Raw genomic sequence first — 16,532 nt, 5'->3', positions numbered from 1 at the left:
ATCAGTAACTCAAGTCATAGTCTCAGCTTCCCTAGTCTTCAGTTTTCTTTCCCCCATCATCTTCACTTAATAAATTACCAGTTGTATTGCTTCTATTTCCAAAATAACTTTTAAATACAATTATTCAATCAATCATCTATTCAGCCAATATCTACTGCATTCCTATTCTATGCCTATGGATATTATTATGGTTATTGTGATGTTTATAAAATCAATTTGTCTCTTCTCTCAAAAGCTCATAGTTTAATAGAGGGATAAGCAAATTAGCAGTTATAATATACGAAGGTAGTTGCTTAATAGATTTTTTTTTTTCAGGAATACAGAAAAAGGATATCTCGATCAGACTTGTAAGAAACAGTGAAAGCTTCCCGCACAATCTAGTATGTGATGTGTAAGTGTTAGCTAGATGAAGAAGGGCACAGGAAGGTAGAGAGATAACCAGACAAAAAGAAGAGCACACTGGAAGCTTTGAGATTTGAACAAGTATGACACAGTTTGGTACTCTAAACAGTTTAGATGGAGTAATGCTTTTGGAAGAGTACTGGTAATGTGACTATAGGTAATAGAGTTAAAGAGAGAGGGTAGGTCATAAAGAGCCTTGTGTAAAAAGTAAAGAAGTACAAGCCTTAACCTGGAAGCTGTGGAGATCACTGAAGTATGTAAGCATAAGGGTGACATGATAAGATCTCTACTTTACAAACATTATTCCATCAGCAGATTGGAAGCAGATTTGAAGAAATGTGAGGCTGGAGGCTGGAAGAACATATGAAGGATTATTACTAATGCTGGTGAAAAATAAAAAGGGCCTAAATTACAACATTGGCAGTGAGAATGGTTTTAAGGGCAAAGGAGAAATTTTGATTCAAGGGAGAGATCAGTATAAAGGTGATAATTGATGGCATGAGGTTACTCAGCAGTTAGAGGAGAAGCTTTGATGCAAAACATGTGTGGAACTTGAATATTGAGGAGGAAGAGGAATATTTCTTCTATGGAGACAGAAAAGAAGGGGAAAACACTGTTGTATATACAGAAAGTTTGTAGGTGGCCAATAGGGTTGCCAGATAAAATGCAGGATGCCCAATTAAGTTTGAATTTCATATAAACAATGAATAACTTTTAGTATATGTTCCACATACTGCACTTCCCTCCTCTCATAAGTTTCCTTTTCCTGAATTCCATACATGTCCCTTGTCTGTAGGCAAATTCCTACTCATCTGTTATGTCAGCTCAAGTGTTACCTTCTCTGCAAAGCATAATCTGAATTCCTTATCCCATTACTTGCACAGTAATACATATTGTATATTATTCATATGGTCATTATAAAGGTTTTCTTGCATCTCTTTCTCTAGATTACAAGGTTTTTTGAAAGTAGGGATCAACGCCTTTCATCTTTTTAGATGGTCTAGCATCTAGTACAATGGCTGTCATATAAGAGGCAGTCAATAAATATTTGCTGATTGAATGTTCTATTTCAGATCTTTATAATTCTTTTCTATCTTTTTCTGGTTTATCTCCTTGCCTTCAGTTTCCCTCTTATTTTAACCATCCTCCATGCTGAATGAAAGGTATCTTTTTAAAACATAAATCACCTAGAACACTTTACTACTTAAATATCTTCGATTGTTTCATGATGTCCATGGATAAAGTGGAAATACTTTAGCATGGTATTGAATGTTTTCCACAGTTTCATCCCAAAGCTAAGTGGTTAAGAACTAAGAACTCAGACTTTGAAATCATATCTGAGTTAGAATCCTGGCTAAGTCACTTGATAGTTATATGACGGTGAGGCAAAAATTTAACCATCTGTAAAATGGGGAAAATACCTACCTCATAATGCTGTTTTGAAGATTAAATGAGATACACGTAAGACATTTACTATAGTGCTATAGTACTTAACACAATAGTACATTAACAAGTACAGTTATTACTATCCTTTCCAGTTTCATCTCCTATCAGTTTCTCTATACTCACATTAATCTTCCACAGCAGCAATATTGTATTTCATAACTTGTCCCTTCTCTAAACTTCAGGCTATTTCATCCTTTCGTGTCTTTATTAACAGTACTTTATTTGTTTACAATGCTCATTCTATGTGAGTCTGCACGGTAAACCTGGATATTTAAACTTTTGTTATGGAGAGGCAATCCAAGATGGTGGCATAAAAAGACCCTGAACTCACCTCCTCCCATGACACAGCAAATTTACCACTACATATAGAACAATTCTTCTGAAGAAGAACTGAAGGCTCATTGAACAGCTTCTATAAAACAAAAGATAAAGGACCACACACAGAAGGCCAAGAGAGATAAAGGCAAGGTAACAATGGGAACCCCACTCCCAAGGTGGTAACCTGTGGTAGGGAGATATATCACTGAGGGGCTCATATGCAGATTTGCCCACAATGAGGCACAGAGAAAGAGCAGTGGTTTAAAGGGAAACTAGACTGTACATAAAGGAAATCCATTTACTAACCCTAGAATGACTGTCAAATGGGCAGAAAACTGTTGGGACTCTCACCAAAATCAAAAGAGCTGGTGAGCACCATTTTTTACATTATCCCTCCATCTTGATGGTGCAGACAAGAATAGGGTACAGGTGTTCTAGCTGATCTGCTGGGGCCATCCCAGTGCACCCTGGTGTCCTGGCCCACACCAGCTCCAGCTGTCCCCAAAAGGTGGCCCCAGCACAGCATTCCCAAAGCTGCCAGACCTCTGCCCACCTCAGCTCCAGCTGTGCTATTACTACAGCCTTGGCATGGTATGCTCTGGAACCCACAGCCTTTGTCTGATCCAACCATACCACCAGAGGGTTCCCAGTAGTGTGCTGGGGAACCCCTTAGCCTGTGTCTACATCAGCTCTAGCCATCTTATCAAGCCAGCCCCAGCATGGCATGCTATGAGACTATATAGCCAACACCTCACACAATGACCCCCACCAATGTGGCACTGGCAGAGCTCAACCTGCGCCTCCTCAAACAGCCTGTGCCTACTCCATATGTGAACCAAAGCAGCCCCCTGCACAGCATTCCTAGAAACCCTCCTGGCCTATGGCCCCTCCAGCTCCAGTGTCCTGTTAAGATGGCCACAGTGCAATGCTTCTAAGAACCCTCCTGACCTGTGCCTGCCAAAGCTGCCGAGCACTTCTAGTGTATACAGGAGATTCTCCTACACAAGGCCCCTCCTTCAAGACCAGGAGACAGATATTCTACCTAATTTAGAGAAACAAATACAGAAACAAAATGAGGATACAGAGGAATATGTTCCAAACAAAAGAACAAGATCAAAAACTAAGAAATAAACTCTAATGAAATGGAGATAAGTAATTTACCTGATAAAGAGTTCAAAGTAATGGTCATAAAGATGCTCACCAATCTCAGAAAAATAGAGAAAAACAGTGAAAACTTCAAAAGAGATTGAAAATATAAGAAAGAACCAATCAGAGCTGAAGAATGCAATAACTGAAATAAAAAATATACTAAGGAGAATCAATAGCAAATTAGTTGATACAGAAGAATGAATCAGCAAAGTGAATGACAAAATAGCAGAAACACCTAATCAGAACAGCAAAAAGAGAAAAGAATTTTTAGAAATGAGAATAACGGACCTCTGAGACAACATCAAGCATACTAATATTCACATTAGGATAAGAGAAAGAGAAAGGGACAGAAAAATAATTTGAAGAAATAATGACTGAAAACTTTCCTAACATAGAAAAGGAAACAGACATCCAAGTACAGGAAGGAATAAGAACAATAGAGTCCTCAACAAAGTGAACCCAAAAAGATCTAAACAAAATATATTTTAATTAAAAATATTATAATTAAAACGGCAAAAGTTAAAGATAGAATCTTAAAGGCAGTAGAGAAGGCACCTGGGTGGTTCAGTTGGTTAAGGATTCAACTCTTGACTTCAGCTCATGGTCTCAGAGTCATGAGATCAAGCCCCATATCAGGCTCTGTGTTGGGCATGGGGCCTGTTTGGGATTCTCTCTCTCCTTCTCCCTCTCCCCCTAGTACCCCCAGCTCACACACATACTCTCTCTTGGTATAAATAAATAAATAAATAAATAAATAAATAAATAAATAAATAAATAAAGGCAGCAAGAGAAAAAACAAATAATCACATACAAGGGAACACTATAAGACTGTCGGCCAATTTTTCAGCAGAAACTGTGGAGGTCTGAAAGGAGTAGCAGGATATATTGAAAGTACTGAAAGGGGAAAATTTACAATGGAGAATGCTCTACCCAGCAAGGTTATCATTCAGAATTGGAGGACAGATGAAGAGTTTCCCAGACAAGGAAACTAAAGAAGTTCATCAGCACAAAACCGGCCTTACAAAATGTTAAAGAGTCTTAAAAAAGTAAAGTCCATAATTAGAAATAAGAAAACATATGAAAGAAAGAAATCCCACTGGTAAAGGCAAATATATATGTAAATAAATAAAGGTAAAGGAGTAAATCAGCCACTTAAAAAGTTAGTATGAACATTTAAAGACAAAAATAGTAAAATCAACTATAAATATAGTAAGTCGTTAAGGGGTACATGAAATAAAAAGATGTAAAATATGATGTCAAAAAACATAAACCTTGGGGACGGAAGAGATGTAGTGCTATTAGAATGTATTTGAACTTAAGCAACTATCAGTTTAAAATAGACTGCTATATATAAGGTCAATATATATAAACTTCACCGTAATCAAAAACCAAAATCCTACAATATATATACAAAAAATCGAGAGAACAGAATCCAAACATAACACTAAAGAAAAGCATCAAGGGGCGCCTGGGTGGCTCAGCCATTAAGCATCTGCCTTCGGCTCAGTTCATCATCCCAGGGTCCTGGGATCAAGCCCCGCATCGGGCTCCCTGCTCAGCAGGAAGCCTGCTTCTCCCTCTCCCACTCCCCCTGCTTGTGTTCCCTCTCTCGCTGTGTCTCTCTCTGTCAAACAAATAAATAAAATCTTAAAATAAAAGCATCAAAACACAAGAGACCAAAAGAAAAAAGGAACAGAGAAGAATTAAAAATACGACCAGAAAACGATGAACAAAATGGCAGTAAGTACATACCTATCAATAATTACTTTAAATGTAAATGGACTCAACACTCCAATCAAAAGCTATAGGGTGACTGAATAGATAAGAAAAACAGGACTCATCTATATGCTGCCAACGAGAGACTCACTTCAGTTCTAAAGACATATATAGACTGAAAGTGAAAGAATGGAAAGAGATATTCCAACAAATGCAAATGAAAAGAAAGCTGGAGTAGTAATACCTATAAAAGACAAAATGGATTTTAAAACAAAGACTGTAACAAAAATAAAAGAATGGTATTCTCACATAGTGATAAAGGAGTAAATCCCAAAAGAGGAAATAACATTTATAAATATTTATGCACCCAACATAGGAGCACCTAAATTTACAAAGCAAATAATAACAGACATAAAGGGAGAAATTAACAGTAAAGCAATAATAGCAGGAGACTTTAATATCCCACTTACATCAATAGATAGATCATCCAGACAGAAAATTAATAAGGAAACACTGGCCTTAAATAACACATTAGACCAGACGAATAGCATATTAGACCAGATGGACTTAATAGATATACATATGGAATATTTCATCTGAAAACTGTAGAATATACATTATTTTCAAGTTCATGTGGAATATTCCCTATAACAGGTCACTTTATTAGGCTACAAAATAAGTTCCAATAAATTCGAGAAGATTGAAATTATATCAAACCTCTTTTCTGACCACAACATGAAACTAGAAATTGATTACAAGAAGAAAACCAGAAAAAACACAAACACATAGAGACTAACAACACACTACTAGACAACCAATGGGTCAACAAAGAAATCAAAGAGGAAATTAAAAAATACCCTGAGACAAATGAAAATAGAAACACAAGTTTCCAAAACCTATGGGAAACAGCAAAAGTAGTTCTGAGAAGGTAAGTCCACAGCAATACAGGCCTACCTTAAGAAACAGGAAATAAATGATCTATCTTTACACCTAACAGAACTGGACAATAAACAGAGAAAGCCCAAAGTTAACAGAAGGAAAGAAATAAAAAGATCAGAGTGGAAATAAATGAAATAGAGACTAAAAAACATTTTAAAAGATCAATGAAACTAAAAGCTAGTTCTTTGAAAAGGTTTAAAAATATTGACAAACCCCTAGTAACAAACCCCTTTCTTTCTCATCAAGAAAAAAGAGAGCGAGCCCAAATAAAGTAAGAATGAAAGAGGAGAAAACATAGGCAGTACACTTTTTGACATCAGTCTCAGCAGGCCAGAAAGGACTGCCATGATATATTCAGAGTACTAAATGAGAAAAACATGAAGCCAAGAATACTATATCCAGTTAGGCTGTCATTGAAAATAGAAGGAGACATAAAAAGCTTCCAGGACAAACAAAAAATTAAGAATTTGTGAACACCAAACCAGCCCTACAAGAAATATTGAAAGGGGTCCTCTAAGCAAATAGAGACCCTAAAAGTAACATAGACCAGAAAGGAACACAGACAATATACAGTAACAGTCACCTTACAGGCAATACAATGGCACTAAATTCATATCTTTCAATAGTTACCCTGAATGTAAATGGGCTAAATGCCCCAATCAAAAGACACAGGCTATCAGATTGGATAAATAAACAAAACTCATCAATATGCTGTCTGCAAGAGACTCATTTTAGACTCAAAAGCACCTCCAGATTGAAAGTGAGGGGGTGGAAAACCATTTACCATGCTAATGGACACCAAAAGAAAGCTGGGGTGGCAATCCTTATATCAGACAAATTAGATTTTAAACCAAAGACTATAATAAGAGATGAGGAAGGACACTACATCATACTTAAAGGGTCTATCCAACAAGAAGATCTAACAAAGGTAAATATCTATGCTCCTAATATGGGAGCAGCCAATTATATAAGCCAACTTATAACAAAATCAAAGAAACACATCGACAACAATACAATAATAGTAGGGGACTTTAACACCCCCCTCACTGAAATGGACAGATCATCTAAGCAAAAGATCAACAAGGAAATAAGGACTTTAAATGACACACTGGACCAAATGGACTTCACAGATATATTCAGAACATTCCATCCCAAAGCAACAGAATACACATTCTTCTCTAGTGCCCATGGAACATTCTCCAGAAGAGATCACATTCTAGGTCACAATCAGGTCTCAACCGGTACCAAAAGATTGGGATCATTCCCTGCATATTTTCAGACCACAATGCTTTGAAACTAGAACTCAATCACAAAAGGAAAGTTGGAAAGAACACAAATACATGGAGGCTAAAGAGCATCCTACTAAAGAATGAATGGGTCAACCAGCAAATTAAAGAAGAATTTTAAAAAATCATGGAAAAAAAATGAAAATGAAAATACAACTGTTCAAAATCTTTGGGATGCAGCAAAGGCAGTCCTAAGAGGAAAGTATATATAGCAATACAAGCCTTCCTCAAGAAACAAGAAAGGTCTCATATACACGACCTAACCCTACACCTAAAGGAGCTGGAGAAAGAACAGCAAATAAAGCCTAAACCCAGCAGGAGAAGAGAAATAATAAAGATCAGAGCAGAAATCAATGAAATAGAAACCAAAAGAACAGTAGAACAGATCAACAAAACTAGGAGCTGGTTCTTTGAAAGAATTAACAAGATTGATAAACCCCTGGCCAGACTTATCAGAAAGGAAAGAGAAATTACCCAAATAAATAAAATCATGAATGAAAGAGGAGAGATCACAACAAACACCAAAGAAATACAAACAATTATAAGAACATATTAGGAGCAACTATATGCCAGCAAATTAGATAATCTGGAAGAAATGGATGCATTCCTAGAGATGTATCAACTAACAAAACTGAACCAGGAAGAAATGGAAAACTTGAACAGACCTATAACCACTAAGGAAATTGAAGCAGTAATCAAAAACATCCCAAGGAACAGACCTGTACCTCTGAAACAAATAATACATTATATGTTAAAAAAAAAAAAGATAATAGGAAGGTGAAAATGAAAGGGGGAAATCGGAGGGGGAGATGAACCATGAGAGACTACGGACTCTGAGAAACAAACTGAGGGTTCTAGAGGGGAGGTGGGTGGGGGGATGGGTTAGACTGGTGATGGTTATTAAAGAGGGCACGTATTGCATATAACACTGCGTGTTATATGCAAACAATGAATCATGGAACACTACATCAAAAACTAATGATATAATGTATGGTGATTAACATAACATAATAAGATAAAATTTTTAAAAAATCATACAAAAAGATGAGATATATACAAGAAATATTACTCCACTATAAAAAACGATGAAATCTTGCCTTTTGTGACAACTTAGATGGACCTAGAGGGTATTACATTAAGTGAAATAAGTCAGACAAAGGCAAATATCATATGATTTCATTTACCATAGGATCTAGAAAACAAAAATGAACAAATAAAATAAAAACAGACTCACAGGGGCAGGAAACAAACTGTTGATTACCACAGAGGACAGGGGTCAGAGCAGGGAGGGAAAACAGGTGAAAGACTTAAGAGTTACAAACTTCTAGTTAGAAAATATTGAGTTATGGAGAAATTATGTACATAATGGAGAACAAAGTCAATAATATTTCAATAACTTTATATGGTGACAGTAACTACATTTATTGTGGCGATCATTTCATAATATTTTAAGTTGTCAAATCACTATGATGTACATAGGAAACTAATAGGGTATAATATATCATAATTATACTTCTATAAATAAAATAAATAAATAAATAAGTTATGCTAAGTTATGCTTTCTAGTAATATATACATGACAACAGTAAAGGAAGTTAAAAATGCTTAGGATTCTTCAGTTATTTTGTGCTATGTATAAATTCCAGGACACCGCAGACTTTCTTGTATTTTAATCAGAGGATATTTTATGGACCCTAAAGGGTTTCAGTGGCCAGAAAACTCTCATCCATACATCATAGGTTTATGGCCTTTTAGGTTTTTTTCATCTCTTCCAAGAAATCCTTTTTCAGTGATTTATGTTTTTTGAAAATATTATCCCCCTAATCTATGTCCATACCAAACAAGGAAAATCATTTTCCATGACCTGAACCCAAGAAGTTGGATATTTACTCTAGCTAAACAAAGGGTGCCGAAAGAACAACCAAACATGCAAGCTACTTCCTGATTATCTTAAAATAAGCTCTACAGTTTATTAAACGCACCTGGGACAGCTCAAAAATATCCAGACTTGTTCTGATATTCCTCAAGTCTTTTTTTTAACCATTCATTGAAATGTGAGATTAGAAAATTCTAGATATAATATTTTTTTCTTTTTCTTTCCTTTTCTTTCTTTCTTATTTTTTTTTTTACCTTTGATCCTTCAGGGCCATTTTGTCCAGGAATCCCAATATCTCCTGGAAAACCCTAGGGAACATAAAAATATAGAGAATTTACTCAACAGCCATTACTATAAATCCAATAAGCATATGAAAATTTCCTTTGCCATTCTCTCATTCCCAGTTAAAGTAATTTATACTGCTCAAAAACTCAGTATTAAAGGTCTATTATTAGGCAGTTAACACTGGAATACAAAACTGACAAAGTTACTTCACCAGTTCTTCACCAGTTCTTCAAAATCTTCAGGTCCAAAGAAAATTCTTTAATCCAGTCTAAGAGAACCAAAGTCTTAATCCAAAACCATCCACAACATGGAAAAAAGGCAAAAAGGTTCATAATAGGTCCTTTCAATGACCTATGGGACACATGGCCACCCAAGGATTAGGGGAATGTAATTTGTTAGATTCACTGTTTACTAACCAAATGTTAACTTGTAGATTTTTGTTAGTTAGAAATGCAAATAACTTTTGTCTGGTGAAAAAAATAACCATAAAGGTTATGGGTTAATATACAGGATATTAATCAGTTTTGTATCTAATTTAATTATCTTATTCTAACATTCCCATATTTAATAGTCAATACTTAGCTCTTCAAATACTCCTCAAACTCATCTTAATATCTTACTGGTTTCATCATTAATTAATGAGCTCAAAAAATTTTTTCACACCCATGTTTACTTTTTATTTGCCTAAGAATCACAATTTTACCTTTTTGGAAATTATATTTTAGCAGCCTAACATAGTTGGCTCAAGAAATAGAAAGGAGTTGTAGTGTGAAATAAAATCTGTGCTGGGGAAAGGCCTAGAACGTTGCTCTAAAATGGTTAGATCAATCAGTGTTCTCACTGAAATAATGAATTAGAATGTGATTCATCATGATCCATTTTAATAATGAGAATAAGGTAGTAAGTGCAGTTTTGCTTCTATTGTTTTGTCACAGACAAAGCTGTTTCAGTATTTCCTGCTGACTTGCGCAAAGGAACAGAAGGTAAGACGAGTACAAGAATCAGCATCTTTTCAAAAAATATTTTATTTTATTCATTTGAGAGAGAGAGAGAGAAGGAGCAGGAGGAGGGGCAAAGGGAGAAACAGACTCCCTGCTGAGCAGGAGCCCAATGTGGGGCTCCATCCCAGAACCCTGAGATCATGACCTAAGCCAAAGTCAGATGCTTAACTGACTGAACCACCCAGGTGCCCCAAAAATCAGCATCTTAAAAAGTAAAAGTTACAAGTAAATATGAATGTGAGCTAGAAAAGGTAGTTCAGTGAAGAAGTAAATATGATGGAAATAAAAATGTCCACAAGTTACATGGAACTGCAAGGTTGATTCTGGAATACTCATTCTGGAATGAAAAATCAAAAGAAAGTGATACTAACTCATCCAATCCAGATTAGGACAGAAATGCCTTGACTCTGATTTGAAACTTGTATTCTATAGAGAAAAATATTACTTAGGGACATTTCTGGCAAAAGAAAAGACAGTGATAACAGAAAAACTGGTCACAGGATCAGATTTAAGTTTAGCAACAGAATATGTTTAATATAGACTTGTTGATTGCTTTTCTAATGAAAGAAAAAATCAGGTTCACCTATGCCTTCTCTGCCTAAATAATTTTCCCTCACCTTTCTTCACCTGGAAGACTTATGTTTTAAATAGAATAGAAAATTGAATAATATTTTTCCAAGTTTTTATTTAAATTCCAGCTAGTTAACATACAGTGCAATATTAGTTTTAGGTGTAGAATTTAGTGATTCACCACTTACATACAAGACCCAGTGCTCATCACAAGTGTCCTCCTTAATACCTATTACCTATTTAACCCATCCCCCTGTCCACCTCCCCTCCAGTAACGATCAATTTGTTCTCTGTAGTCAAATTATGGAAGGAGCCCAAATATCCATCAACTAATGAATGGATAAAGAAGATGTGGGATATATAATGGAATATTGCTCAGCCATAAAAGAAATGAAATCTTGCCATTTGCAACGACATGGATGAAGCTACTGAGTATTATGCTAAGTGAAATAAGTCAGCCAGAGAAAGACAAATACCATATGATTTCACTCATATGTGGAATTTAAGAAACAAAATAAATGAACATAAGGAGGAATAAAAGACAGACAAACCAAGAAAACTGAATGATATTTTGCTTCTTTGATCCCCAAACCATGAGTTAGTTCTCTTCTAAGAACTCTCACACTATCCTAGAGTCCTACAAGGTCACTTAATGTAGTATTATGGCTTATATTATTTTCCTCATCAGATTGTAAACTCTTTGAAGGCAGTTTTATGTCTTATGAACTATAATATTTCCAGCAACTAGTACAACACCTGGTACATAGTAAGTGTTAAAAAATTTATTTTGTAGTTGTCATTGTCGAGTGACTGACTTGTTTCTCTCAGAAAAAAAACAAAAACAAAAACAAAAAAACGACAAGTCTGGTAGCTACTTTTGGTTCCTGGGTACTGGTTTACAACCACTGGTTCAGAGGATCCCCATGGATAAATTCATAGTTCCTGTCCATCCTCCCGATGAGCCTGAAACACCTTGTCATTCCAGAAAGCAAAAAGACTATAAAAGATGTCAAATCGAGAGTTATGTTAAAAGAACCGAGGGGGCTTGAAGAGGATCCCACTGAGCAGATATGGGATAATATGAACTTCAATAAGGATAAGAATTACAATGGATTGAAACATATCAAATATGTTTAAATTCATGAGTTTTAATGATACAATTAAAGAACTGCCCACTTTTAGAGGATGAAAGGAAGTCAACTCCTTATTTGAAAACTGGTAAAGGTGAAGAATCAAGCATTTATTCTACTTTCCCATATATACTGTGCTACTACTAACCAAATAGTAGATGAGGGAATATATTCAGCCAACAAATAAAAAAGAAATGATACAGCAAAAATATCTCCATTTTGCAACCACCTAAATCTAATACATCTGGGCATTTGAGTAATCAACTGTTACTAACATCATAAAAAAAGGAACTACACATTATGTGCTTTCTGATGAAAGAATACAGTATCACCTATAGTTTCACCAAAAACAAAGAGAACTGAATATGGTCAAGCCTCTGTATGTGACTACCCAGGTCACATGACCAGGGATCTTTAACGGCTAATTTGTAAGGGGGAAAAGGGAAATGGAAAGAGAACTTGTAGACTGAAAGACATAGTAACAAAATAAGCCTACACTACAGTTTTAACCTAACTTGAATGACAAACCATAAAAGAAAAAAGCACTGCCAACTTTTGGGAGGAGAGGAAGGCTTATGGTTGGGTTGAGATCCAAAAAAGCTTCTGGGGATAACTGGCAGTTCTATTCTTGACCTGCATAGCAAACACAATAGTGTTTGTCTTACAACTGTTGTGATACACATTTGTTTTATATAGTTTTTGTATCTGTGTTTTATTTTTTTCAATAAAACAGTAAAAAAGTTATTGAGGTGACTTCTGGGTAAACATGGAATATTAAGTATATCCATGAATATCTGTTCCTTCTTAAAAATTAAAATAATAGTAAAGGAATAGTAAAAAACCTGAAGTGCCAAAGACCAGGGGAATAGGAGACAACAGATGTCAATAATTTGGAAGCCTTTTATTTCTTTTTGTTGTCTGATTGCTGTGGCTAGGATTTCCAGTACTATATCAAATAAAAATGGTGAGAATGGACATCCTGACTTGTTCCTGACCATAAAGGAAAAGCACTCACCTGTCAGAATGGCTAAAATTAACAACACAAGAAATAATAGTTGTTGGCAAGAATGTGGAGAAAAAGGAACCCTCTTGTACTGTTGGTGGAAATGCAAACTGGTGCAGTCACTCTGAAAAACAGTATGGAGGTTCCTCAAAAAGTTAAAAATAGAACTACCCTAAGATCCAGCAATGGCACTATTAGGTATTCACCCAAAGAATGCAAAAATACTAATTCAAAGGGATGTGCTCCCCAATGTTTACAGCGGCATTATCTACAATAACCAAATTATGGAAACAGCCCAAGTGTCCATCTACTGATGAATGGATAAAGAAGATGTGGTACATATACATACACGCATATAATATGCATATATTTAATGCACACTCACACAATGGAATAATACTTAGCCATCAAAAATAATGAAATTTTGCCATTTGCAGTGACATGAATGGAACTACAGAGTATTATGCTAAGTGAAGTAAGTCAGCTAGAGAAAGACAAATACCATACGATTTCACTCATGTGTGGAATTTAAGAAAGAAAACAGATGAACATATGGGGAGGGGGAAAAGAAAAAAAGGAGAGAAGGACACAAGCCATAAGAAACTCTTAATGATAGAGAGCAAACTGAGGGTTGCTGGAGGAGAGGTGAGTGGGGGATGGGCTATGAGAGATGGGTAGTAAGGAGGGCCTTTTTGTGATGAGCACTGGGTATTGTATGGAAGTGATGAATCACTGAATTCTACTCCAGAAACCAATATTTCACTGTATGTTAACTACGTACAGTTAACATAAAATTTAAATTAAAAAAAATTAAACAAATGAACTATCTAATAATAAAAAATAAAATAAAATGTTGTTATAGACAGTAGCATCATTTAGGCCATCTCACTCTTTTGAAAATTTTCAAATTTTCATTGATTTTTATATTGATCATACTTTAAATATACATGAACACAATACAGTTGACTTAAATTTATCTTAAGTAGTTTATAAGTCTGAACAAAGTAGAAATGACTATATCTCATAAAAACAATCATATTAAAACAGGATAAAATTAATAAATCATTCAAGCTAGTGCAACACATAAGTTATGGACTCCTAAAGGGCAAAGTTATTCAAAGCCTAGTTTGGTGCTTGGATACAGTATATTCAATAAAGATTTGACGGCTTCAATTGATGACCAAATTAAAAATGAATTGTTTGAATAATTATATTTTCAGTTTTGCAGTTTCAAAGTTATTCTTTGTCAAAAAACAAAACAAAACAAACAAAACACTGCCCAAAAAACCCAAGTAGCATAGCTTCTACAGATGGGATTGTAACAATGGCAAACAAGAAAGAATGCAGTCAGAGGGAAAGAGGTTCTATAAGGGGAGAATTCCATTTGAGAAATGGATCCAAAAAACAATCATAAGATTTTGTTCTTTAGCATTTGTGGAAGTACATGCCATGTCAGTAATATGGTGAGTCCAAGTAAGAAAGTAATAAAAAACAAAAAGGATTAAAATGACCTTTTCAGAGTGAGAATAATCCATATAAAAGTTAATGCCAAAAAAAAAATTTGACAAGGCAGAAGTAATAAATTCACTTTCCCAGGAAGCTATAGAAATGAAACTTAAGCACAGAGCAGCATGCAACTGCAAATTAAGGAACTGTTCTGTCTTCTGGGAAAACCACAAATAGAAAATATGAGCCTCTGGAAAAATAAAGGCAAAATAAGGAATTCATCTAGGTATCTGGCTTTCTTTCACTGCCTTTTGCTGTTTTAGAACTAAAAACCATAAAAACAGATTTTTTTTCATTATGATATCATTGAAAATCTTTGCAATCTTTGTAAATGATTACTGCTATTCATGTATTTTCCCTTTTGCAATTCTATATTTTTGAATAGTAAATATAGCACAGCTGAATTCCATTAATATGTAGCATCCTAAAAACTCAGCAGAGAAAATCCAGAAACAATAAAGACAATGAAAATTCCTTATAACACAACATACACTCTCTGAATGACTTGTTTAATAAGACTTTGTTTAAATAATATTATCAGTATGTTTGAAGTCACTCTACAAAATCAACTGCAAAGTCCATTTTTATTTTACTGAAATCCACACAAAGCTATACTAAATTTCTAATTTTAAGGTAAACTATTTTGACCATTATTTGACCTTTAGATTTGGATAACCTATAGTGACGAAAAGCAGATCAGTGTTAGACTGGGGATGGGAGGAACAGGAGAGACAGAAAGGAAGAATTACAAAGGTGAACAAAGAAATTTTGGGATTTTTAGAAAGATTTTATTTATTTATTTATTTGAGAGCAAGAGAAAGTTCACAAGCAGGGGGAGAGGGAAAGGGGAGAAAGAGGGAAAGAATCTCAAGCAGACTCTGAGCTGAGCATGGAACCAACATGGGGCTCAGTCTCAGGACCCTGAGATCATGACCTGAGCCAACCAAGAGTTGGATGCTTAACCAACTGAATCACCCAGATGCCCCAGAAATTTTGGGATTTGATGGATGTGTTCACTATCTTGATTTTGGCGATGGTTTCATGAGTTATACATATGTCAAAAATTATCAAATTGTACAATTTAAGTATATGTAGTTTGTTATATGTCAATTACACCTCAATAAAAGTATAAAACAAAAGGTAATTGGTACTGGGTGTTTTAGATAATCACCATTCTTTGGTAGACAACAATCTGCAACCATTTAAAGACCCTTAGAAAACTTGTCCCCAGATAAAAATCAGGGAAGCTCAGATTTCAAATTGTTTTGGAGGTAATAACAGGACAATGATTTGATACTTACTTTTGGATAAGTATCATTTTAGGTACCCCACATCTACATATTTGACTCATTTAAAATTCTTGTGTCTTTAATTAAAGAATATCAATTTATTCATTCAACATGTTACTATGTATCAGGCATCATTCTTGGCATTGAACATAGGCTAGAGAACAAAAATATTTCCTCATACCATACAATGTATATTCTGGAGACCCTTTATCTCAGATTCTCCCTTCTTCAGTGTGTGTAAGTTTGTGGCAAGGAGTGGGAAGTTAGATGATTTTAAAAAGTTGATTTATATCGTTATGAGGAACTGGCATATATCAATTGCCTACCTTTCTTTTAAATGCACAGCTATGGGCCTGTGCCACTCTACCTTGTTTCCTATTCTCTCGTTTCTCCAAATGGAATGAATATTGTGGCTATTTTGTTTTCCTTCTAAAATCATACTGATTATCTGAGATTCAGGCCTCATTGAAAAGAACGCACTTTACTCCAAGAATCTGGCCTTGAAGCTATAAGCAATAAGTGATCATTGGGTTATCTTCCTTTGGAGAGGAAGAGTATATTTTCAGCTGTGTGGGTGGCTGTACTATGTTACCAGAAGCATTTTAAAAACTATATA

General features: G+C 35.1%; 1 protein-coding gene across 1 annotated transcript in view; it reads right to left on the bottom strand.

Moving 5' to 3' along the window:
- COL24A1 (collagen type XXIV alpha 1 chain) overlaps positions 1 to 16,532 on the bottom strand; it is a 415,211-nt gene that overhangs the window by 216,823 nt on the left and 181,856 nt on the right. The window contains exon 22 of the mRNA XM_073896005.1: positions 9,387 to 9,440. Within this exon, the coding sequence (XP_073752106.1) occupies positions 9,387 to 9,440 (54 nt within the window). The remainder of the gene's footprint in view (positions 1 to 9,386; positions 9,441 to 16,532) is intronic.

The sequence above is a fragment of the Callorhinus ursinus genome, unplaced genomic scaffold (assembly GCF_003265705.2).
Source record: "Callorhinus ursinus isolate GAN/ISIS: 27379988/994484 unplaced genomic scaffold, GSC_fseal_2.0 scaffold9, whole genome shotgun sequence".
Classification (NCBI taxonomy): domain Eukaryota; kingdom Metazoa; phylum Chordata; class Mammalia; order Carnivora; family Otariidae; genus Callorhinus; species Callorhinus ursinus.
This window is presented reverse-complemented; position numbering and strand designations above follow the sequence as displayed.